Source organism: Myripristis murdjan, chromosome 6 (assembly GCF_902150065.1).
Source record: "Myripristis murdjan chromosome 6, fMyrMur1.1, whole genome shotgun sequence".
Classification (NCBI taxonomy): Eukaryota; Metazoa; Chordata; class Actinopteri; order Holocentriformes; family Holocentridae; genus Myripristis; species Myripristis murdjan.
In genome coordinates, this window is record NC_043985.1 from 25,782,657 (window position 1) to 25,809,472 (window position 26,816).

The 26,816-nt window shown below is 43.5% G+C and overlaps 1 protein-coding gene across 1 annotated transcript in view; it reads left to right on the forward strand.

Moving 5' to 3' along the window:
• The window catches only part of brsk2a (BR serine/threonine kinase 2a), a 192,266-nt gene that overhangs the window by 151,802 nt on the left and 13,648 nt on the right, over positions 1–26,816 (forward strand). The window contains 8 exon segments of the mRNA XM_030054053.1: positions 1,318–1,434; positions 7,866–7,899; positions 8,053–8,121; positions 9,830–9,976; positions 16,660–16,691; positions 18,977–19,141; positions 20,585–20,682; positions 22,715–22,865. Of these exon segments, the coding sequence (XP_029909913.1) occupies positions 1,318–1,434; positions 7,866–7,899; positions 8,053–8,121; positions 9,830–9,976; positions 16,660–16,691; positions 18,977–19,141; positions 20,585–20,682; positions 22,715–22,865 (813 nt within the window).

Sequence of the window (26,816 nt, forward strand, 5' to 3'; positions counted from 1 at the left end):
ACTGTCATGCTACTGACTTCACTGCCAAATGATGGCTGTGTGAATTGCTGAAACTTTTAGCCTAGGGAGACCTGTTTTAGATGCTATCAGTGTTTTATTTCAATTATAGCAGGGATCACAGAGAGTGCCAGTGTGATAACAACCCAGCTGACAGCTAATCCCTCAGGACAGAAAACGAGTTGTACAGCGGCTGATGTCATCTAAGGTTAAACGTCCATTGTGATGAGCCACTCTTCAAAGGCAGACGCGCCCAGCTATTGTTCCCCTCCTCTCTCCATCATTAGTCTAAAGAAAAGATGAAAGTCTAGTCCATGGCATCCTGACAGGTCTGTTCCGTGGCTTCATAACTCTCCCTCTGATCACAAAAATATTCTGCTATAGATGGACAGACACACAGACACAGATAGATAGATACATACATACATACATGCATACATACGTGCACACACATGCATACACACATGCACACACGGGTAGATAGATACATAGATAGATAAATCGGCCCTGTTAGACATCACAAAAACAGTGCAGTGTGATGTACGACAACACACGACCCAGGAAGAGATGTTAAATGCACGATAAAGCAGTAATGCCCGCCTGCTTTTGAACAGTCACTCATCAAAATTGAGATTTTAACCTCCGACACAGATACAGCATATTTAATATGAGGACGATATCCCTCTCAGTAGTCCCTTTTAAGGAGAGAGATGGTGTCCGCCGGTTATTATCCCCCTTGCTGTGTTTAATGGTAATGAATGGCAGCTAATGAACTTCACCTCTGTGGCCGGCTCCCCTTGACGCCCTTTGCTCAGCTGGTTTGCTGGTGGCTGTCTGGGAGATGGGAGGAAGGGGAAGAGGAGTGCAAAGGGAGGGAGCAGAAGGAGAACAGGACACAGCAGGGGGCTGTCATGCCTCGTACCGGCCCAGCACTGAGGTGGGAGCCCCGAGTCACAGCATGGACAGATCAAAGTGAGACGTGGTGGGCAGAGGAGGGTGGGCCGTAATGGTCCAGGTTGAGGAGCTGTTTTGGTTAACAGTGGTGGTTTTGAACACACACGGTTCAATACCACAGTGCGGGAGTGTCTCTGCGGATGTGAGTGCATGCATGAGTGCTTGTGTTTGAGTGTTTCTGTGTGTTTGTGTGTAGTCGTGCGCACGAACGTGTGTGTGTGTATGTAAACTTGATCAACAGGTGTTGGATTGACCCTCCAGGTTGCCTCTCACTTCCTCACAGTTTCTCTAGTGCATGCAGAGTGTGACAGAGATCACTTTCATGTTTCATTAACTGCTGTGTGTTTCTGTCTCATCATCTTTCAGCCACAGGGACCTGAAGCCAGAGAACCTGTTGCTAGATGAGAAGAACAATATCAGGATAGCAGACTTTGGCATGGCCTCTCTTCAGGTCGGAGACAGTTTACTGGAAACCAGTTGCGGGTGAGTAACACAAACACAGGCCCACTTCAGATGTGGTTTTAACATCTGTCTCAGGTGACCCGATCGCAAATGGACGGCTGAGACAGACTGACGCTCACCCCCGGCATTATCATGGATCTCAAATGCTTCTCCTGTGAAAACTCGCGATCAGACTTGTCGTCAGACTCAGATCCATTACAATGACTTCTTTCTCTTCTCTCCTCACTTTGAGTCCTTTGTACCTTACCTCAACCCACTTCCATTCTTTCTTCTTCCTCACTTCTATATTCCATGTTGTCACTATCCTCCTTGCATTCATATTCCCCACCCATCCTATTATTGATGTCTGGCCCATTCACAAAGCAGATGTGTCCAACCACTCTCTTTTTTTTTTTTTTTTGGATTACTTGATGAAGACGGTGCTATCTCAGTGCAGAGGCAAACTTCATTCAAGGTTAAATTTACATAATATTTAAATAATACATATACCGGTATTATTTTTCAGCACCAAAACTGCTCTCTATCAAATGCTCCCTCCTTCCTTTCACAAGCCTCTGGGCCATTTTTCCATTATTGTCGGGAAGGCAGCAGGATGCACAAATTGTGTTTGGCCAGATGTATCCATGACCTCCTCTGTAGCTGCTTTGAGTGATCGAATCAGATCCCAGTTCCCATCTGTACTTACAGGAGAGCTGTCCACTTGTCATCCTATCACTTGAGACATATGTTAAGTGTGGTTACCAAGTGTGAACAGCGCCATAGTGTAATTCCTGCTGCCTAATACATCGTTTAACTCACATTGTCTAGAGCTTAAAATTTAATGATTCAAAGCATGTTTTCATTGGGGAAAAAAAAAAAATGTCATTGGAGGTCGCATGGAGTTGCCAGTATGCCACAAAGAGAGATGAGAGGGGAAAAGCAAAGGGGAATGATGAGTGGAGCTATCAAGCCCTCTGCCAGGTGCCCTGCTCTCAAAGCCTCTGTTATCAGGCCCTGCTGATCTCTTGAGGAGAGCCGGTCGGTGTTTCTCAGAGTGTGTGCTATCTGGCTGTGAACAGGGCCAGGGCCACTGCCACACATTACTGCTCTCCATCTCCTCATATCTAATGCTGGGTTTTATGATCCTGCAGCCACCACAATGCCAGGCCCATCAATCCCACAATGACTGCAATGAATTCTCTCGCAGGAAAAGTCACTTTCAAAGTGTATTCACGACTGAGGACTTCACTTGAAAGGGGACAGAAGCCCTCGTGTCGCTGAAGTGTTTTTGTTTGAGGCTGACCGGTGTCATTGGAGCTGTCAGTCAAAAAAAAAAGCAACAAAGTTATTCATGATACTTTACTTGTGTGCTGCGTGTGCACAAATCCAGTGACAGCGTGGATAAGCAGAGAGATTTCAAAGCTCTGCAGAAAAATGCTCTCTGGCAAATTTTCATCCTAGGAGGTAAACAGATGGGATGGGTCAAGAGCAGTTTCAGCTAGCACATGCCTGGTGACCTGAATGTCTTGAGGAGAATCTTTGCTCTGCAGTGACACATTATGCTGTGTGCAGGCCTGGGAGATAGAGAGGCCTTGTGACATCTGTCCCGAGCTCAGACCTAATTCTGTCCAGATTATAACTCCAAATCAGTCACAACCGAAATACACACGCTTACAAGCATGCAATTCAGCACACATAGCTCAGCCCCGACCTCAAGGACCCTCTGTCCTCAACTGGTTCGGTCTCTCTCTCTCTCTCTCTCTCTCTCTCTCTCTCTCTCTCTCTCTCTCTCTCTCTCTCTTTCTTTGAATCCCTCCCTCCCTCCCAACAGCACGTACACAGGAGCAGGCACATACACTTTCAGTTGTTGCATCATTTTATTAAGAGTAGTCCAGTGCCTGAGCTCTTGTGACTCATCCACAGACACCAGGCCAGCTGAGAGCAGTGTACATAGCTATCTGCAAGTAAAAGTTACACCATTGAGTCATTCTGCAGCGATGATGACCACACTGCAGTGGGTCCTTTTCCTAGATAGGCTACTTAACTTGCCCCTTGAGTGAGGGAGCTCCTTCTCAGCCGGTTTTCTCAGTATTCTGTAGGCTTCACTCTTGCTGCTATATTTGATTCTTTTCCACTTCCTCTCTGAGCCGATCCAGGTGCGCTGCATCTGTTTAGTCCCCCGCGTACATTTATACAGGGCTAAAAGTGCTGCTTGCTTTAGGTGGGAACACAGAGCTTTCTTACAGAGGCACAGACATGCGCGCACGCACACACACACACACGCGCACATAAATACATGCATTCACACAAGCACGCGTGCATGAGCACACGTGCACACAAACACTGCTTGGCGTAAAAGCTCTGTTTTTGTCCCACTCTCAGCTCCCTCATAATTTCCAGTGCTGCTTGTGTATGTGTGTACGTATGTGTGTAGGTGTGTGTGTGTGTGTTTGTGTTTGTATTATGTATGTATAAGCATCATTTATGTGTGCGTGTGTGTGTGTGTATCTACATGCCTGATACAAGTGAGTGTGCCATATATGTGTGATTATTGATTATCCATGCTCTTCTGACTGTCCCATCTCTAAGTGTAGATATGACAGTTTTTAATTAAACACATTTATCTGGCCCCCACTTGCCATTCAGCAGCCTGACACAAATGCATTCCATTTGCCATGGGTAATGGAGCTCAGTGAGGATGAGAGTTGGGGCGGCCTATGGGAGCCTGAGAGCACATACACAAACACGCTCATACACACATATAGATGGGCCACGGCACTGGCAAACATATGCTAACATAGATCCACACACCCACAGCAAGCTTTATCTCTCTGTTTTTCTCTCTCGCTGTCTTCACACGCCAACTGTGGGTACCTCACTGTTTGCTGTTTGTCAATTCTGTTGCGCTGATTGATTAAAGGAAATTATCTTGCATGCAGTGAATGACTTCAGAAGTATGCAAATTAGGTGGGAAAAGATTAATTCTAATATTTTCATATAAATGAGGTGCATGTAATATGTGAGAGTGTGACTGTCTCTGTGTTCGCCCTGTGACAGATGAGAGACCTGTCTAGAGTGTTTCTCTGCCTTGCACCCAGTGCATGCTGGGATAGGCTCCAGCCCCCTGTGACTCCCAATAGGAGTAAGAGGCTATGGAAAATGGATGGATGGATGGATGGATGGATGGATGGATGGAGGTGCATGTTTCAGTTTGCTCCCAGTATTACATGTCCGCACTACACAGACAGATGTTAAATATGATGTAGGCTGCAGGACAGAGGTCTGCATACATAATACTAGCTAAGTAATTTGATTTTTGCCAGTTTTCCCTTAAGAAATCACATAATTTGAAATCATAATACCTCCCAGCATACCGTGTGTGCTTTCTGATATGGTAACCTTGTGATTCTAACTTATTTGAGACCTAAATCCTAAACTTACAAACACTTGAGAGTTTTCACTGGCAACTGTTCTCCCTCCAACACTGATAGAAAAGCTTCTTCATGTAGATAAAGCCACATTTTCATGCGTCTCTGTCATTTCTGTTCCACCACTTCTGCACAGTCTGCAGCTTGACTGTGACCCTAGGTCCTTAACTAAATGCCTTTTCTATCATACAAACCACTCACAGCAGCATCTTTTTCCTCTAAAGTGCTGTGTGTTGCCCTCAAGATGTAATAAAATGCCACTATTTCCTACAGCGCCCAGCTATCGATTTCATTTATGTGAATTTTGCACTCATTGTGTGATGAGTAGTGTTAGGTTGAGGGAGTAAATGAGCTCTGGCAAATAGCAAGGACAGACTGATGTTATGACAATCCATGAGCGGGTGTTCTTCAAAACACAGCATTTTACACTCTGCTCAGGTGGAAGCGGTTTTTAATGCATTTCTATTTATCTTTAGTATCCCTGCTGCTGGATTCAGTGTTCCTTGTATGAAGATTCGCTAAGTTGCTTTCATCATAGCGTCAATTTCATGAGGTGTGGGCTTTCACTTATGGCCGTGATTTCAATTTGATGAGCCAAGATATGAAACCGTGAACTTTACTGACACCTGGGAAAATAAAGTTATTGCAGCAGGAACAAAAAGACGTGTAGGCTAGAGAACAAAGTTTAAAAAAGGGTGTATATGGGTCAGAGGGACAGACACTGGAGAGGTATAAACATTCAGGTAATGTGGCTGACTGTTGCAATGGAGTGTCCTGATATAGCTAAATTAGGTTTCAGCTGTAACAGAAACCTGAACTGCTTGTATTTCAGTCTTTATTTAAATGCGCTCTGTTTGCCACCTGAAGCCTCAGCAAATAATGAGTTTATATTCACGCCGGCTTCTCTGCTTCGTGTGTTGTGGTATTCATGCGGCATAACTAGTGCAAATCTCGAGTGTGTTTTTTTTTTTTCTTCGCTCATCTGCATAATGCACTATGACACCTGCAATCAGGAGGGCCGTATTTGCATAGGCTCCCGTTTGAACTTCTCCGCTGACATGGTGGCAGTGTTTGTCATCGCCCGGCGTTTTGACAGCCTGAGGAAGCTGAGCCGTCAGGCCCGGTATTCATGAGTACACAAGACAACAGCCCAGCTAATGGGCGCCATGTTTACAGACCTCAGATAGTCTCTCATTAGAACCAAATATCCTGCCATTAGATTAGACTGAGTGGGAGCAGGAGGTGGAGTACATGTCACATGGAGAAGAGGTTTTGGGAGACAGGTGACTGCTTTGCTTTCTGCATGCAGACAGCATCCACTTACTCTTGTCCAAAGAAAGTACAGCCCTGCCCAAAATCACAGAAAAAAAGCATCCTAAAATTATAAGGTGGTATAATTTATCTGATTTTAGATTGTCACAAAGCTCTTGTTATTATTACCTTTATTATTTAAAGACAGGAAAATTGGCACGCCGGTAATTTCAAAGTATAGGAAAGTTGCCACTGCAGTTTTAGAGAAGAACAAGCCGCTGCTGAACCGCTCCACTCATCCATAGGTATTGGCTTATGGAGCAGCCGTTACGAGGTAGCGCCATAAATCTTCATACAATATTGATGTGTCAATCTAGCCATTGGGTTTACTGTCAGCCCATCCAGGTGCTGTAAAGATTAGTGGGTCTGTTCACTGTCTGCTGTGAGAGGACGCCCTTGAGTGAGCAAGCAGGAGGACATTCACATACCCTCAGGATGTCTAAACTCCCCAAGCACATCTTGATCTATGTGCACTGTAGACAGTTACTGTCTGCTTAAATTGTTCTGTTCACTCTCTCAATTCATTTTTATACAATAGTGTCTGCCTGCTAAATGACAGATGGAAGTGTCGCTGTTTGCTCTGTTATGATTGTATAACCATGGCTTATTTTCAGTGCAGCAGTTAGGTTGTGAGAGTTAAGAAGTCAAAGAAAAAGTGGAGGGATCCTTAGCTCACCTCTCTGGTCTCTCGCTCTCTCTCTCTCTTTCTCTAAGTGGCACATTTGTTTTGTGTAACCTCTGTGTGTTCAGTGTCCTTGGTTAGCTAGGATCTAATATTTTGTTTACTTAATTCTTCCATGATTCGGGGACTTGGTGAGTTGTTTTTTTTTTTCTCTTTCTGTTTTCTTTTTCTGTTGCATAGCTCACTTTTGCCCCAAGGTACAGCCGGAGGAGGAAGTTGGTGCAGGTTCTGGTAAACCTTCTGTCAGGAGAGGCCAAGTTGGCCATCTGGTAGACCAGGAAGAAACAGATCCAGGATGTGGGCTGTGCAGCTCCGATTTCTGTGACCTCTGGTCCACTGGCAGCTTGCCTCAGGGTGGAGCATGCCCACTATAGACTGCTGGGCAAGGTTTATGGTCACTTCCAGTTATGGGGGTAAATTATGCACCATAGACAATGGCACTTTGTCGCTCAATTTCAAGATGATGTATTTTTTTCTTGAGGATTTTGTTTTTATTATACTCCTGTTTGTGTTTCTTTTTTTTTTCTTTTTTTTTTTTTTGCTTTGTGTTTTAGACAGAGGTATTATAAGGCGCAGGTTGTCACACGTTTTCATGTTTAAGACTCCCAAGTTGACCCCATTAGAAGTAATTTTGCCCCAAGGACCGGAACATTTTGGTTTGTGTTGAGTATTAAATTGCTCAGATGTCACGCTTGAACACTGGCAAATAGACTCAAATTTGTGAGATTAAAACTTAATGATAAGATAATTAGTCATATACTTTGTGTATCATAACTGTTTCTGGTGAATTAAATTATAGTGAAATTAAACAATTCCTCATTTTGCTGAGAATCCCTTCCGCACCCCTCAAGGACCCCTGAGGGTCAGCAGATCCCACTCTGAGAGTCACTTTTGTAACCTTAATACTGCTCATCCTGACTTAAGTACTGGTTTTAGAATAGATAAAATGGCAATGGTAAAATTATGATGTCAAAAAAATCTGTTTTTAAAATTCAAAATTACCCTCTCATTTTTTTCTCTTCCCTCCTTTCTTTTTCTTCTGACCCCACCAGGTCTCCACACTACGCCTGCCCAGAGGTCATAAGGGTGAGTAGCAAGGTTTTTCACTAATTCATAATATTAAAAATATTTCCACTACCACCCACCTGTGTGTTACCAAAGTGCCCTGTAACCCAGCAGTTTTTGTCAGTGTCCCTCCAGTCCTATTCAGCCACTTCTCTCTGTGTCTCTCATCCCTAGGGAGAGAAGTATGACGGGAGGAAGGCAGACGTCTGGAGTTGTGGGGTCATTCTCTTTGCCCTATTGGTGGTGAGTGTCACTTTGTCATTAACTGATGGTGATTGGACCGGCATACAGTTTAAAACACCCCCCGGGGAAATACAGCACAATGTAATTTTGCTATGCACGACTGTACAGGGGTGCAACAGTCACCTTCCTTTCACGGCCAGCAATGCGTCTAGCCCTTCAAGCAGCTACGTCGGTGTCGAGAGACAGCAGGCGCTGAGCGAGATCAAACGACAGAGAGCGAGAGAGCGCTCCGACATGACAGTCATGAGTTTGCGCACAGACTGATGACTTGAGATTGACCCAAGCTCAGTGGGATGAGAGGATGGTGGGAGTTTGACGCTCGCTACCGACATCCACTGAAAGAGCTCGGGGAGTTAAACTCGCAATCCTAACACTTACAGGGTCTTATCAGAAAATGTTACAGAAAGGCCCTCAAGCTTATATGCTTGCGCAATAGCAGATCAGAGAACAGAAGCATCTTTTTATTCATTATCCTGTATCCACACACATCGCTGTATCCATAATCAGGTCTATTCTCCAGCTACATTATGTCTGTGGTTCCCCAGCCGTGCAGCCCTGAAGCCTTGTTTCATCAACAGCTGTACTGTAGTTCCTACACACTCCTGCTCCATGAATAATTCATACAGCCAGACTGAAAGAAGAGAGCCCAAAATAAATACCAGCGCTGACAGGGCGGCTTTTGGCCACAGGCCCTGCGTGTTTGCCTTTTGTTTTTTGCGTCTTTCTCTCTCACTTTGCCTCTTTTCCCCCTCTTTTTCAGTTTTTGTCTCTCTGTGGTGTGTGTTGGTGTCCGTGCATGTGTGCGCGTGTGTGTGCGACTGGGTGCATAATTGTGCTAAGGACAGTCGCTCTTGCACTCCGTGTTGCATAAACTTGATGTTGTTTGACATTGTCTATATTGTGACCCTACTTTTTTGTGCTGCGTATCAAAGTTCCTCCCAGTCTATGAGTTTGACTGCGAATGAGTACTGTCTCTCTCCTGTTGTGTTTCAGTAGTCTTTCCAGCCCCTCTGTCCTGCTGTCTGGCTGCGAGAGAACCATTTGTTTGACTGTGGGAGACACACATACTCCCCAGCACTTAGGCTACGCTCAGATCATCTGTTACACAAGCCTGCCCTCTTTTTTTCCCTCTACCTCTGCTTCTCTCAGCCTTTCTCTCCATCTCCCTCACCCTCTCTCTCTCTCTCTCTCTCTCTCTCTTCCTCTCTCCCTCCATCTTGTCTTGTGGTGGAGGCTGTCATTTATCAAAGAGCCACATCTGCGAGGTGTCAGCTCACTCTGATAAATGACTCTGATGAGAGAATGCTAAACGAAGGAGGTAGATGAGAAAGCTGGGTAATTATTAGAAAAGCCCTTTCCCTGCTTACCGCTGTTTATTATTTATTTATCTTTGCAGCCGAGGGCAGAGCGCTCTAATTGGAGAGTTGTAAAAGTTGAGAAAGCAAGTCTGCTCCTTATGTCGTGCAGAATTAAGACACAAAACACTGTGGTTTTGTTTGTTCTCGTGGATCTTGTTATTCATTGATATTCTTTTTTTTTTCTTAACTTCCCTTTACCGGATGAGGTCTCCTGTTTTCTGTTCTCATGCTTGTCTGACGCAAACCTTTTCCTCTCTCCCTTTTTTCTCTCTTTTCTTCATCTACATCTCTCATTCGCTCCTCGCAATATCTACTTTGCCCTCTCCGTCTCGGTTTTCCTGTTCCTCTAGGGCGCCCTGCCGTTCGATGATGACAACCTGAGGAACCTTCTAGAGAAAGTGAAGTTGGGAGTGTTTCACATGCCCCACTTCATCCCCCCAGACTGCCAGAACCTCCTCCGTGGCATGATCGAAGTGGACGCCTCCAAACGACTAACGGTCAGTTTGTTTTTGCAGTAAGCCTCATGCCAAGATTTACACGGACATTAGAACAGCTAGGAAAAGTTTTTAGGCCCGGCTTGAAACTGAGTGGCTGTTTTTTATCAAATATCAGCAGCACACCATTACGTTGAAGAAGAGAGAATGCAAATGTTCAATATGCTTTCTAGTTATATTAGTAAGAATTACAGCTGCAGTAATTGATTTAATTTATGACCATTTAGACTCAAATGACAAAAAAACTCAATGAAAATTTTACTGCTTATTCCACATTTTTGTCATTTTTCATTGAAATGGTACCCATTTTTGTGAATATTACTCCTCCACCAAAAAAGTAGTTCTCAATCAGGAGCTGACACATGAGCACTGGTGGGAGTGATGATTTTATGTTTGCGTAAATTTAATATAGTTTCTTTCTTGGATATTTTACAATGGCTTGGCTCAGCCAGTCAGAACAAAGGATCACAACAATCTATTTTACACTGGTCTACATAAAAGCCTACTGTCGGCACATACCCATGTTAGCACAGTAATTGCAAACGGAGGCGTCATCAGCCTCAGCGGTCCATTGTTGTGCTTTCACAGTATGCACAATGTGGCCCTATAGCGCATGAAAATGTGCAAGACGGTACCTCATTATACACAATTCATACATTCTCTGTAACTAATAAGACCTGTGTTATATCCACAAGGAAGATTGCATAGTCTACTGCGAGTAGTGTTTACTAATGGTGTCGTAGTAGCAGCACAACACATTTAGAAGTTATTTGTTTGAGACAGCATTCATGGGAAAAGAAAAAAACAGCTACATTGGGTCAAGTTAAAGGGAAGAAATTCATTATTTTGCAGATAGGCAACAAGCTGGGAAAACTTGTAAAGCCCCAAGGAGAGCGCATGATGCCAGAGATACACAGTCAGACTAAAGTGGCTAATATCAACTCCACGCTGCCAAGCCAAGCATTTTCTTTTTGTTTGTTTCTTCTTTCCTCCCCAGTGTTTCAAATGTATTTGCCTCATCCCCGATTCTGTTTGAGTTCTTGCTCAAGTACAGGGTGTGAATTCAGGAGAGGACCGTTGTTTGTGTACTCTCCCTCTACGCTGTTTAGTGTACACATCACGATGCCAGTCCCTTTCTACACTGCAACTGATCACCTTGGCAAGGTGGCTGGAGGAGAGAACAGGAGCAGAGAGACATACAGAAGGCATAAAGTCGGGAAGATGAGACAGGGAGAGAGAGAGAGAGACAGGGAGAGATAAAGAGCGAGTGAGCTGGAGATGGACAAAGAGAAATGTAAATAAAGGAAGTGGTCAGTGATCTCAAAGAGTGTGCACTTCACAGAGGGACGGCGCTGCCCTTTGTTCTCGTCGTGCATTTCACATTCAGACGATGCACAGAGATACAGACACGCTTGCTAAGTTATCTACACACACACACACACACACACACACACACACGTGCACACACACTGTCTCCAAGTATCTTTATGTGCCAGTTCAGCAAACACAATTGTGTGTTCATGCATTTGCGTGTAGGCAAATACAATCACACTGCCCTTGAGTGGATGCATATATCATGGTGTCAGTATGGGGAGCCACAGTCCCACCCCTACTTCTAGGATAGCCTTTGTTTTGTTAGCTGTTGTTGCACCATGTATTTTCACATAGGAGGTGTTGGTCACACTTTATTTGACTGCCCATTGTTAACATTCAACTCTGTATCGCCTTTTATATCAGTTGAGTTTCACAAGTTTCACTTACCTTCATATCAACCTGTCCAATGTAAATATTCTAGTATCAGTCGACTATGAGCTGACTTTTAACTTAATATCAATTTTGTATCATCTAAGGTTAGGCTGAGGATTACAGATAGGGTTTGGGTCATACTAGGTCCATACTAAGTTGAATATTAACATTGATCAGTCCAAATCAAGTGATACCAGGGTTAGACTGAGTTGATAAAGTTGATACTAATTCGGTGATAAAAAACTGATACTCATTTGAATGCTACCGATGTACAGTCCAAATGATTAGCTCAGTAGTTTTCATCTTTTTCACAAGCGCAGAGGCATTTGAAGCTCAGTTGATGTCTGTCACTGTGTATGTAAATGAAAGGCAAACATCTTGTAATTTTAAACCAAGGTAGATTTATGTTTTTAGCATTAACAGCTGTACTTCCTGTGACCTTTGGACAGCTCTCAAAAACTAAAAAAATTTAATCACAATCATTAAGCTGGCTTGCCTTCTGTAGGGTAAATTTTATTTATTTATTTAAGGGTATGATTTTTTGTGGCATTTCTGCTTTACTGGATAGCGACAGTGGAGAGAGACTGGAGAGGCAAGGGAAAGAGAGGGAGTGACATGCAGCAAAGGGCTTGGTCAAGAATTGAACCCAGGGGCGCACCGGTGGCCCCTGGGTTCCCCCGGCAAAGAGCGTGCACCATGTACCAAGGCTGAGTCCCGATTGCAGTGACCAGGGTTCGAATCCGACCTCAGGTCCTTTGCTGCATGTCATCCTCTCTCTCTCTCTCTCTCTCTCTCTCTCTCTCTCTCTCTCTCTCTCTCTCTCTCTCTCTCTCTCTCTCTCTCTCTCTCTCTCTCCCTCTCTCTCTCTCTCTCCCCTGCCTTTCCTGTCTATCTCCACTGTGAATGTCAAATAAAGCAGAAATGCCGAAAAAAAAAAAAAAATCTTAAGGCTTTATATGGGGGTCCTGCCTTGTCCTGCTTTGTTTGTTGTAAAATTGTGGGCCTGTAATGCCCTTTGGGACTGTAAACAATAATTTGAAGCTCTAAGTGAATTAAAATCTGAACTTGAACTTGTCTGTGAGATTATGGATGATATTTTCTTCCTTCTGGAACAAAAACGCTTCAGAAAAAAGTTCTGGTTTCACTGCATCTCCCAATGGAGTTGTAGACCATAACCAAAAAAAAGGGAGGATGGTGAAGGCTTGCATTTCACTCATACACAACTGTCAGAGAAAAGAAGAACCGAGCTAATACAGAAAGAGACTAAGGCCAATGCTAAGGCTCCGGCGTTGAGATAAACAGTATATCTTTGAAACGTGAACTGCACAGGCGCCATATCTTTAGTATGCTGTATGTAACCTGCGTGATTTGTTTCTATGTTCTCTCTGCCTGATGAGGACGGGTCACCCTGAAATCCCCTAGACATATCCACCCGCCTCCAGCACTGTCCTCGACATAGGGTTACACACAGACAAAGCTGCTGGGAGAGAATATGCTACCTGCTCTCTCTCTCTCTCTCTCTCTCCCTTCCTCTCTGCTGTAATCGTGGAGTGTCAGGCCTGCTGCTAAGAGAGCTAAGGGGATGTTTTGTAACCTAGCAGAATGTCAAATAGCCCTGTTAGGTGGAGTGTCCCTGGAGTTTAGCGGTGGCCATCCAACCAGAGACAAGAAGAAAACAGCCAGGGGTCGTACTGACACCACCAGGGGTCATGTCAGTCCATTGCTGGGATTAATTTTGGCTAATATTGTTGGAGGTCAGAGTTTAGTTTGTTGAACGAGGATCTTCATGGCTGCTGATAGACAATTAGACACCCTAATTATTTTCTGTATTGGTTGTGTCTGTATGCGCTCACAACTATTGTCACCTTCTCTTAATTAGATTTTGCTAGTAGATCCACACATGCACACGCTTATGAACAAATACACACACACACACAGATACAAAGCCAACCCCTCTTTGAGTCCCAGCGTAAGGGTGGTGGGAGGGCACGTACCCAGGCTTAAGGGGCTTAGCCCAATAAAACCCTCTTTCTTCATTTCCTGTCTGTCGTCAGGGCCCGGGAGGCTCCTGGGCCAGCCACCTCAACGCAATCGTCTCGTCTTCACTATTCACATAAACAGAGTGAGACCCGGGAAGATCTGCCACTTCATGATCCCTTGCTAATGAAGAGGATTGGCTGGCTTATTATATTAAAGAGCAGTTCATCATAGAGAGATAATTCCCTCATGGGGACAGCACAGATAAATTACAAGGAGTTGCTGGAATGAAAATAAAGGAAGTGTGTGTGTGTGTGTGTGTGTGTATGTGTGCCTGTCTGTCTCTCACAGTCTGTCTGTCAAGTATAAAACTGACCTCATTCAGAAATTGTAATCGGAGTTTTAAAGAATGCACCGAACCGGCCTCTTTCTCTCACTTCCACCCGATGTGATCTGGCAAAGGCTTCCATTTTCCAAGCTTTGTATTCAGATAAAAGTCATTCCTCTGCACACATACTGTGTCTAGCTTTTGTCCGGGGCATTTGCTGCAGGGGCTATTAGCCTTTCAGCATTAATGCCCTGTAAGGGACAGTGTTAAATACCATTTCGAACTTCACACAGCTTGTACTTTGGTGACTGGCTCGATAACACTTTTGAGTCCCTGAAGTAGAGACAGTTTTCAAGTCATTTAAGACTTCCCCACACTGGCAATGGTCCCCCTCTCAAAGTTTTGTTTAAAAAGCACATTTTAACATGAATTTTTTACTGTTATCAGTTTCAGAGTCGGCATGGTTCGTTCTCACATGCTCTTGTTCCTCAGCCCCTTTTGGTTTGCAGGCTCTGATCTTGACTCTCAACTGGCGTATGCACGTACGACTGGTGTCAACTCTGTAAGTGGTATCAGCGTACCTCTTGTTAAATGTTCTTTTTAAACAAAACGTTGGAAATGGAAACCACAGCCTCTGTAGAAGAGAAGACTTTCTTTACTCTAACACCGTCTTTACCTTGGTAACTGAGGTTTATTACAGACAGTGAGAAGTTCAGCAAAAGCATTTAACCTTGTCTTCTGCAGGGTGTTCATGCAGAAAGGTTAATAGCCTCTGCAGGTAATGCTCTGGACTCGGGCTATGCTGTGTTCAAGAGCTCTGCAGCCGTTTTCATATAGACTGCACTTCTTTGCCGTTCTTACGTTATGGGAAAGAGGGACCACTTGTGGCAGTCTCAGAGGAGCAGTCTTCTCAGAAGGTCTGGCCCTGCTCTACCTCCCCGAGGCCTCTCAATGCTCTGATGGTCAGCTGTGCAATTGATTCAGAGGCACCCATACGCGCACAGAGATCCACATGCATTCACATAAACGCAAACTTGTGTGTGCGTGCATTTGTGTGCACATATGCACCCAGAAAAACACTGCAATGAACACACGCTTGTATCTACACCTAGCCACGCCAATATTATAGCAGCAGTCCTCTCTTTTGAGTGAGAGCAGCTGGTATTGATACTGTCAGATTTACTGACTGATTGATGTGATCTTGCATTTCAAACCTCGTCACTTTCAGGCCTGTGTGTGTGTGTGTGATATTGGTGTGGTGCCTCCAGGCCTTCAATAAGACCGGGACAGAGTAGGTCACTGGCTTCTATTTGACAGGCAGGGTGCCTCTGTCGATACAATGACCCCTATGGAAGCAGACAGGAGTCGCCTATAGTCGCTAACAGCAGTCTATCAGGGTGTGTGATCGCACCAATATCACATGAAGGCATTCATCAATGTTGAAACGCGGAGGCAGAGCCCTTGGGATAGAGATGGATGTTGAAAATCCTTTGGAGAGATTGATACATACACATGTGCAATACACAGGCGTGTAATCGCATGCTCACCCACAGGCATGCGAACACACACACACACACACACAGGAAGTCACAGAGTCATACATGGACACACACAGCAAAATGCTTGTGTTTAGATAGTAGATGGTGGATAATGAGACCTGCTGTGTGTCAACTGTATCTCCTGTGGTTCGAGAACAATAAAATTGACAAATTAAAAAAAAGTCTCAACACCGACATTGATCCTTTTCTCCATTGTGGCTCGTCCAAGGACCATAGAGTCATTGTAACAGACATCTTCCTTTGTTGCCCTCTCTCTCTCTCTCTCTCTCTCTCTCTCTCTCTCTCTCTCTCTCTCTCTCTCTCTCTCTCTCTCTCTCTCTCTCCCTCCCCCTCTCTCTCTCTCTCTCTGTTGTTCTTTTCTTGGCCAAAGACCATGCCAACATTGATGGTGACGAAGTGTCCACAGGGCACTGGGCAGATGGCAACAAATGGCAAGGCTTGCCAGAGAAAAAAAAAAAAAGAGAGAGAGAGAGAGAGAGAAAGAAAAAGTGAGAGAGTGCTATTGAGAAAAAGAATGCGTGTATGTGTCCGTGAGTAAGAGAGAGGTAGAGAGGGAGAGATGGGGTGAGAAAGACAATGGGAGATTCCCTTTGGACCAGAGGGCTTGGCAGGGTCAGCAGTGTGTGTGAAGGAGATAATATTCTCTGTTTATAGCTCAATGGTATCACCTCTCTTTCTCTCTTGCTCTCTCTCTCTCTCTCTCTACCTCTCTTTGCCTCACTCTGTCTCTCAATAAGCTTTTTTTTTTTTTTTTTGTCCTTTGGCTGTGTTAATATTTGAAAGCCTTGTTATTTACTCCCACCCTTCAATCTGCCCGTATTGTCTTATTGTGTTTCCATTGAGCCAGTAAGCTCCGAGCTTATTGAAGCCTTATTGCATCGGAAGTTTCTGTCCACGAGAAGGAGATTCAGTATTGATTTCTGCATTCACCTTTTGCTCGATCTCACTGAATTTTCATGTCTGATTTTTTTATTTATTTATTCATTTTAAAAATATCAATTACATGATAAAAAATTCCAAGCAAATGACATACTTCTGTGCTGATGTGCTCTCTCCTTTTCTGGTATCTCTTACAGTTAGAACAGATCCAGAAGCACACATGGTACATGTAAGTATTCTCCCCTGTCTTTGCCTCCTCCTGCGCCCTCCTCTCTCTTCCCCTGTTCTGTTGTGGTTGCGGACCTGAGGGGAACTACTGCATGATAAATGACTTTGAGTTTCAGCTCTACACACGAGAGTACATTTGAGCAGGGCATGACTCCACTCTGGGGGATGTGGGGCCAAATTGGTAGTGCATGAAAGAGGATGTGCAGCATATGGACAGCTGAATAGGGGGCAAGCAAGAGGGAGCATCTCGCGCCATCAAGCAGGGATGTAGTTGAAGATGACCCCAACTAACCTCAGCGTGTTCACTGTTTAATTTGTGGGACAGAGTTTACTCACCTTTTTTAAGCAAGCATAAATCTTATGACTTAAATTTATGGTATGTGTCATAAAAATTGTAGCAAGGTCATTTAAGTTATATGAGAACAACGCTTTTTCAGGGGGAAAAAAAGCACAAATTAATGTGTTACTAAAAATATATATGTATATAAAACTGATCTTTGTGTGCAATGACCAATATTTGCCTAGGGATTGCCTAGCTTTTTTTTTCTTTCTTTTTTGGTGTAGTGAAGGTAAAATAAGGAGAGGGGTTTTGAAAGGTTATTATAACTCAAGAGTAGGGATGAGTCATGGAAGGGGGACATGAGGCCTGTAAGGGTCTGGGTGACAGACTCTGTCATATAAAGGGAGTTCATGCAAAAAGACAGGCCGACCGAATAAAGGCGATGAGAAATTTGGGTGAATGTAGTATGAGTTACATCAGTGGGGAAGTTGCATGCCTGTCTCTGCATGACTGGCTGGCCGTCTGGTTGAGCGACTGGCAGAGTGAATGAATGCTGTTTGTCCGATAAATGAAAGGTCCCGGCTATGTGGTACAGCTGAGGTATGAGGTGCAGCTGTCACACTCATTTTTAAATCTCAAAGAATGTAGGCCTGCCTGCTCGCTCCCCGGAGACAGAAATTAAAAAAGAGAAGGACACAGAAAGATGAGAGACATAACTAGAGGAATAGTGTGACGGCCCGAAACAAGGAGGGGGATGGCGAAGAAGCGAAAGGTGTGTGAAAGCAGCGTGAATCATAAGTTTGTCTGTGTGCATCTTGGTCTGCGGGCCGAGGGTTATGCCTTAGGACAACCCTGGTTCACCTCATGAAGTGCACATGTAAAAGTGATGAGGAAAGTGACGACACAACTATGTTAACATTGCATGATGTGAACCAGAGTCATAGTAAGGTCAACCTCTCACCCCAGGGGTCCAGAGGCAGGCAGACACTCAGCCGTCTCACACTCACACCGCTCTACTGTAGTTTCCATAAGGACACTAATTCTACAAATCCATTGCTAATCTGTGCTGCTGTTACTTTGCGGCTGTTCTTGCGAGTTTTGCTGCATTTGCTCACACAGCCCCTCTCCAGTCCCATCATTTTTTATCTGCTTTTACGTACCACATGCGGGTTATGTACTTCCTGACTCATGCATATATGCAGGGTGTCTATGCCAAGTCCTCAAAAAGTCTTAAATTCTATGTTATTAATTTTTACAAGCTATTAAATATTTTTTGAATTTGAATGATGTCTTAAATTTAACATAAACACTTTATCCAGTTTAATTTATCTGTCTATTTCTTTTTGTCAAAATGAGATCGGGAAAATGTCTGTTATGGATTAACCCGGCTCACTTTCTACTGCTTATGCTGTAGAGAGATAACCGAGAAAATCATTGCACTCTCCCATCTAAATTTCTGTTGGGCAATTATAAAGCATAAAGTATGGTTAGATTTATTACAGTACGCAGCTTTGCTATTGACTCATTTTTTATGTATCTATTTATTTATTTGCTATGTATTTCTTCGGTATCTTTGCTGTTTGCTCTTTATTTGCTATCTAAACTTAAACAACCTGTTAGAATAAGAGTTCATAGCATCATGTAGTTAATAATCGACAATATTCCCAACCCAAACTTGCCCCTTAACTGGACCAAATATATAATACCTACCTGCACTTCTTCTTTGAATAAGATAAAAAGTATTTTGTTCAAAAAAGCTGTCTTAAATTGGTTTCATATTCATCGTAAATAATTTTAAACAGGGATGAAATTTGACTCTGATAACCTGCACACACCTTGTATGTAGAGACAAGTCATAAAATCACATGTTTGTCAAAAAACAAACTTTTATTTCATAATAATCATTTATATCAGTATGTGAGTTGTCCTGGCTGAACCTTTTACTTGAAAGCACTCAGGTGGCCGACCGTGTCCTCATGTGCGCTCGTATTTCTCTTCATGTCCAGAGGGGGGAAGAACGAGCCGGAGCCGGAGCAGCCTGTGCCCAGGAAGGTGACCATACGCAGTCTTCCCTCTGCAGACGACATCGACCCAGACGTACTGGACAGCATGCACTCCCTGGGCTGCTTCAGAGATAAAAACAAACTCCTGAAAGACCTGCTCTCTGATGAGTGAGTGGACAGAGGGAGGGAGGGAGGGAGGGAGGGAGGGATGAGAGAGGGGAAGACAGAAATAGTGGAATAGAGATGAGTTTTATGCATGGACGGATGGATGGATGGTGAAGCAGGGGGCCGGGGAGGAAGAAGCAGAATATGAAAGCATGGAGGGCCTGGAAGGTGAATCAAAAGAAGGCATGAGAAAGAAAAATATGGGACAGAGACTAAGGTGAAAGGAGGTAGTGCTTGAAATAGGGAGTAAAAGAAAAAAAAAAGAGCTGGAGGTAGGGAGAAGAGGGCAAGACGGTGTGTTTTCTAGAATTAAAGGCGAGATAGCCGAGCAGTGGAAGGAGGGCTGTGCAGTGTCTGTGTACGCCACCGGCCTTGGTTTTTCTCCGGCTCTTATGAAATCCTTTGAAGCTGTCACTTCAGATGTCAGAAGCCATAGATCACTTAACTGTTATCACACAGTGCTCACAATGCTTGCCACTGGATATATCCCCCCAAACTAATCCTGGCTTGCACTAACACACTGTTCTTGCTCAGCTCTTTATGATTGCGTATGTTCTGTGTATGGGCTTGTGTGTGTGTGTTTGCTCATGTGAACGGTGATTGCCCAGCAGTCTGTTCCACAAACCGTTTTTTCTCTTAATGTGAGCATGCAGATGCTTTTTTTTTTTCCCCCTTTCACTCTTCTTCTTTTGCACTCATCCTCTTCTCACCTTCCCTTCGATGTCACATTTGCCCGACCTCACCCTTTTACTGCTGAATAAGTGTTACTCCACTCTCTTCTCTCTCCATTTCTCTCCTTTGCCCTCTTTTCTCTTGAGAGCATCCAGAAATGGTGCAGGACTAGAGAAAATTCCTCTGTCTCCATCTCCCTTCCCCTGGTTCATTTTAACTGAAGTCCTTGTCTCTTCCTCCCCCGCTGCTTTCCAATCTGTCTTTATTATGGAAGGCCAATCCCTGGGCCTTTTGCATCAAGGAGATTGAACCAGGGGCTAAAGATATTAGTCTTCCTGTTTTACTGAGAAAGTAAAGGAGGAACTCATAATGTTTTCATACTTTAATAAACTTGGGAGCAGAATTGGTATAATGGAGATGGGGCAAATCCCCCTCAAAAATGTTTATATGCAGAGTATCTTATGACGGCTTAATGATCTGTAGAAATGAAACTTTTTCTTTAATGAGAGAAGCTATTTAGTGGCTGTTTTACAATGAGCCCAGAAAGATTAAACAACATTAATCATAGCAAGGGCTTTTTGTCATCTTTATGTCTTTGGCTTTCAGTGCTTGCAGACATATGTAAGGGCACGTGTGTATTTACATGAATTTTTGTGTTCTGCAGGCTCCGCGGCGGTGTCCTCGTACGTTTTTGTAGGGGTGTGTGCATTTTAAAATCCCGTTATTTATCTTCCAGATGTCTCACTAGTCAATTCTGTCGTCCCCCCTGTGCAGTGAAAACCAAGAGAAGATGATCTATTTCCTGTTACTGGACCGTAAAGAGAGGTACCCCAGCCAGGAGGACCAGAACCTGCCGCCACGCAACGAGATCGGTGAGGCACAGACACTAAACACAAGTGCAGAGAGATAAAAAAAAAAAAGTGCAACATAATAGAATATGATAGAATAACCAGAAAAGAATAAAAGAACAGAAGAGGAAAGATCCATATCGCATTAAACACAGTATGGTACACAGTATGTCCATAAGGAATACCAATATGTGACTGGATTCTTTCCCTCTAAATGGCTTTTCATCCAGTACATTGAAAACACAGCTGTGTACACAAAAACACAAGCCAATTCACACAAGAATAAGTGCTATAAAAAGGTAACTCATAAATTCTCCCGGTGTCTGCAGCGTGCTGGGATGTTTTCCCTCCTTGAAGAAATTGGATCAGCTTCAGTGGCAGTGGATTGGCTCTCCAATCGAAAAAAAAAAGCTCCCCATTTATCGAAAATAGACAAGCTTCTCAATGAAAATATAGTGGTAGAAGTAGAAAGTGTCAATAGGCCAGAATTTGTTGTTTTTTTGTTGTTGTTTTTTTTCTGAAAAACTGTATACGCCGGCTGTTTCACTTCAGACAGATACTAACTTGCCAAAAGAGATATTTTCCCATTCATTCACCGCAATCTGCCACTGCCTAAGCTTCCACCCACAGAAATCTGAATATAGTAAGAGACGCTCTACTTAGACTTCTATGGGGGTTATTTTCTAACAAGAGGACTTCAGTGAGAGGTGAGAGAGAGAGAGAGAGAGTATATATGTTCACGCTTGCAATGTGAGTAACTGTTTTTGTGATAAATAGATTCCCTCTTCCCCTAAATGTGATGTAGTCAATGCATTAGACTTGAGTTCAAGGTCTTTTAATTATTTATGACTGTCTATTATATTCACTACTCACTGCCGACACTGATTGAGAAACAGTGTTTCGTTCTCCACATGTATGCAGATGCACTTTGAGATGACAATGAGAACAAGAAAATCTTGAATCTTGAGTCTCACTGCAGTGAAACACAAGGCTACACACACAAACAAGACTCGAGTCCAGCGGCCCTGCTAGTCGTTTGTGTAACACACCAAAATGGTTGAATGGGCTGTCTGAGCAAATGAGTTAGTGGCATTGCTGTGTTTGGCCTGTGTTGTCGGTAATGAGACTAAATGCTCGGATTGTAGCAGCGAGATGTTCACACCAGAGTCAATTTCTCCCAGAACACCTAAATTATGCAAATACCCGCTCGCCTGACTTTACTGTGAACGTATAATATGACATAGACAAGCTGACTCAGCTTTACGAGAGTGCTGCTAAAAGCTGCAACACTTAGCGATCTTGTTATTAAAACCCTCCTTCGCCTTTTCTGCTTGGGCTTGTTGCCTGCAGACAATTTCAGACTGCTGTAGCTCGTCAGCATGTTACATGTGTAGTAAATATGATCCATAAACTAAATGCAGGCTCAGCAGATGGGAAAAAAAAAAAAAAAAAACTTCATAGCATACTATAGTAAATATGTGTTTCTGGCAGCATGTTCAAATTATTTTAAACACTATTTATCTGCTATATTACTGTAGTATCTCTATCATGCTAAAAGAAAAGACAAACCATAGTGTTGTGGCTGTTATGCTAATGCCTAAACAGGGATTCCCCTATATTGTTTTCTTACAGTGATGTCATGAGCTGAGAGGTGTATTCTCAGCTACTCAGTGGCTGTAGAAATATCATTATAACAGTATATGCGGCATGGTGTGTGTGTGTCTGTGACCGCATTTTGCTTGTCACTTTGATCATGAAGGTGCATCACAGCAGAAATAGGCTTCAATTAATTTGATCCAGTTGAAAAATTGATCTTACCATGGTGGGCTGCTGCAGTAGGGAAATGCTGACTAAACTACTGTTGCTACCCTGCTAAAAGTGAAATCCAAGCCTCACAAGTGAAACCGAACTGCAAGTTGAACAGACTGACCAGCTGAAAGACATCGCCTTTTAAAAAAAAAAACCACACAATCGCCAACAGGACTGAAAAAAAAAAAAAAAAAACGAACTTTATTGTGTTTATTATGAATGCATCTTTTTTTCACATTCCTCCCAGACCCTCCCAGGAAGCGGGTGGACTCGCCCATGTTGAACCGTCATGGCAAGAGGAGACCAGAGAGGAAGTCCATGGAGGTGCTCAGTGTCACAGACGGTGGCTCGCCTGTACCAGCCAGGAGGGCCATCGACATGACGCAACATGGACAGAGGTACGCACATGCATACAGAGGTCAAACAGTGAAATAAGAGAAGAGAGAGATCAACATCAGCATTTTAAATATGAGCAAATAGAGGTAGCCATAGCCTGTGCAAGTGTTTGTGTGTTGTGTGTGTGCGTGTGTGTGTGTGTGTATGAGTTGATTCAGTGCTGAGGCTCCTGCAGCCCGAGTGGTTCTTCAGAAGGACCGACAGTGAATTTGGCTCTGGTTTCAGCAGGCGACAGAGAAGACAGACATGCACACACACAGAGACTGACTCTCTGCTCGCTTTGTCTCCTGTCTCACTGTAGTAAATCAGTGTACAGTAAGAGCTTGGATATTCCTGAGGCCAATTCAAAATGCAACAAAGAAGAAAGGTATTCACTCCCACTCACTCCTCCCCCTCACTCCCTCTCTCTCACCCCCTTGCGGCGCGGTGTCATGGCAGGAGAAAGATGCAGCGGTGCTTTTCATGCAAAGAACGCTTTGTTTAGACAGTGACACACATGCAGCACGCGGAGGCTTTACAAACCTGCCACAGGTAATTGTTGGGGATATGAATAAGCCAGAATCCATCTGAGAAATCAAGCTAAGAGCTGTTGTGACTCCGACAGTTTCATCCCATGTGACTAATGCTCGCACTGTCTTGCTAGAACATTTGGAATGGCAATTCCTAAAGTTAAGCTTAACTCTTAACTCTCTTAATTAACTTGAAGAAGATTGCACATTTGCATTTCAGAGTCTTAATATCTACAACTTCCCTTTTCCAGAGTTGGTTCAATTATCTTTTTTTTTTTTTTTTTTTTTTTTTTTCATAATCTGAATGCATTGATAATCAGTTTCTCCCATACTGTGCCCCACTTTCTCTGGTGCAGAACATTTTCTCTATTTTAACATTTCTGAGTCAAGCCAAAACCACACCCCCACAAGGCACAGTGGATTGATTTGAAATCTATTTCCTCATCTTATTTCAAAAACCAATATATCATCACACCACACATTTTTGCCCAGAGCCTGTGACATTTGTGACAGCAGGGAAGATTGAATCTGGGGGGGGCGATAACATGATCTGCCTAATGATAGGCAGATTGGCAGACTGCTGGAAAATGCTTTCATAGGTGTCTGACGTAAATGCAGAGGCAGCGGGTACATATACTGATAAAATACACATAGTTATTAAGTTGAATATTCATCCAAATGTCAAATTTATTCATAAGTGTTCACCCTCGTAGTCTGCCAACAACGCAAATTTCCAGAATTTATGTTCCACTTCCTTGGACGACATTTCACTGGGGGAAGCCACTTCAGAAGCCTTTAAATCCATTTCAAGAGCTCCCACCTCTTAACACTTCTGCTTAATTCCCTCAGTCTTCTTATGCCTCTGAATTTCACTTTAAGATTCATCTTCTTGTGTTTCATCCCCTCTACCCCGCTCCCTCATCCCTTCAGGCGGTTTTAGTCCTATTTCTTCTTTATTGAAAGGTTGCGTTAGTTTCGAGGCTACCTGCTCGTGCCCTCTATTCTGACTCATCTGTTTCAGTCCAGATCCAAATCCAAAAAAAAAAAGGTCTATTTATAATGCCTTTATTGAATGCTGATAATGCATCCATAAACAGAGTCAACACTGGTTCATATATCACACACAGCTGAATAGCAAACCACATAAAGGGCACTGAAATGAATGCTTTGAGACTTGATTTAAAAGGGGACCTTTAGGTCCTCTCATATAAATTTCAATAAGAGGATCTATCTCATTCAGTGGCAGCAGCATATGGAATAGGTTTGCCTCTGAACTCTGCATCAGCAGCCACAGTCACTGAAAAACTCCCCTGCATCTTTCCTCCATGGTACTTTATACCGGTGTTTGTTTGTTTTTACCTCTTCACCCCAGTCTCTCTCAGGGGCTCCTCCTCTACCTTTTCTTTTCATTTCTTTTTTTTCTCTTCCATTTATCTTGTTTTCTCTCTCTCTCTCTTTCCCCTGGTGTCCCTTGTGTGTGACTGACCTTCAGTCCTCAGTGTGTCCCCTCCGTTAGTTTGGAATTGCTATGCTAATGTGGAAATGCTGCTAGAGTTTTCTCTGTATGGCTTCCTATCTGCTGGTTGGGTTGGAGGTGGGGGAGTTCTGCACCACTGTCCTCCATCTCCAAATCAAATCAAGTCTCGCTCACGTCACACGTCTTTTTCTCCGCTGCAATCCGTAGCTCTGTAGCTGGTCAGTAGGGAGAAAGATACTAGTAACAAAGTCTCTGTGAATCTGGACTTTTTCTGTGTTTTTGAACTTTTCTGCCTTTTATCATGTCCTTGTGTAAGTTTTGTTTGATCATGTGCGCGCTCGTGTGTGTACATGTGTATAGAGTGTCTGGGATGTACATACGTAGCAGAATAGTGTGTAAGATTTGCCTGAATTTCTCTGAAGCTAACCTTATCTCTCCCCGACAGCAAACTTTTGTCGACAGCACAGAAGATTCACAGAACTTCAGATCAGAGGGTGTCAGAAAGAGGACTGACTTTGAAACATCTATTTTGACAGGATACATCTCCACTAACACGAGTGCTGGAAGAGAGAGGGAAAGACTTTATCTAAAATTACACAACTCCCAACGCCTGAACCTCAGTTCCTATCCAGCATTTTGCCTCACATGTCTGGTGTAGGTGGCCACAACACCAACAACTGCCCAGCCTTCATTTCCATACAGTTGGCTGGTGATTTGTCGGCTCCTGTGAAGTATAATTGAATAGATTTGGGATAAATGCTGTAGTAGCTGTGTTATGCAGATACACACAGGGAGACAATCTCACATGAATGCCCATTTCATTCTTTATATACCCAAAAGTGTCTGAAAAGACATTTAAAGCTAAACTCAAAGCGCAAAAAAAATACCACAGATTTAATTCTAAATCTTAACAACGTGCCAGGAGAAATGAAGGGAGGTTAATGATATGTAAATGAAATATGGAAAAGTGCTGCAGTGCGAAGAGGAGAATATCAATTGATTTTCTTTTTACAGTTCTGCTCTAGTTGCTTCACGCTGTTTCCAACGCACTGGGTTCGGAGTCAGAGTGGTCTTAATAAGTCAGACTTTGATGCTTATTATTGACTCTAATTTATTTAAGAGGCTCAAATGAGCACAAATAAAACACCTTTAACGTTGATCTCTACAGCAGAAACTGTGGGGATCTCTCTGCGTTGAGAAATCTGAGGCGCGGAGCTGTGAGTATTAACGCACCAAGTCCTCCGGGAGTTCAGCAAAGGAAATTATTTTAAACAGCATGTTGATTTATGAAAATCTATTCCGCGTAAAGTAAGTCAATTGGCAGGACTCAATGAGGGAAATGAAGGAAAGAAGGGAAATTTTAACTTTGGTCCACATTTCTTACATAATGCTATCAGAGAGATGCGTTGTGTTTTGGCTTTGGTCGTGGCATCATAACCATGACCTTCTCTCTGCTCCTCCGACCCCCTCCCGTGACTCCAGGCGCCATCCATTTCATTTAGTTTTCGTTTTGTTTTATGTCAGTCCATGCCCTCATCCAAAATGTCTTGTACTTGTTCCATCCCTGGCGGCTTGGCATTAGACCCCCATGGGTGTCTTGGATGGGCCTCAGACACAGACATTGGTCACACACTGAGGACATGGTGCCCATTCCAAAATAGGCTTATGCGAAAAGTTAGCTCAAGGAATAATGTCTAATAGAAAAGACTAGAATGGCGAGCCACACACACACACTCTCTGTCTCTTTCTCCCGCACATGCAAAAGTACAAATGTCAACATAAACATTGACACGTACACATACACGCATGCACTTACCACCACACGCGCACAAATACACACAGCCAGCAGCATGCGTAAACACACGCGCTCATACACACTTGCCGCCACACACACGGGGAGATGTATACAAGAGAACACAGAGACATGCACAGGTACTACCACGGAAACAAACACACACACCTACACA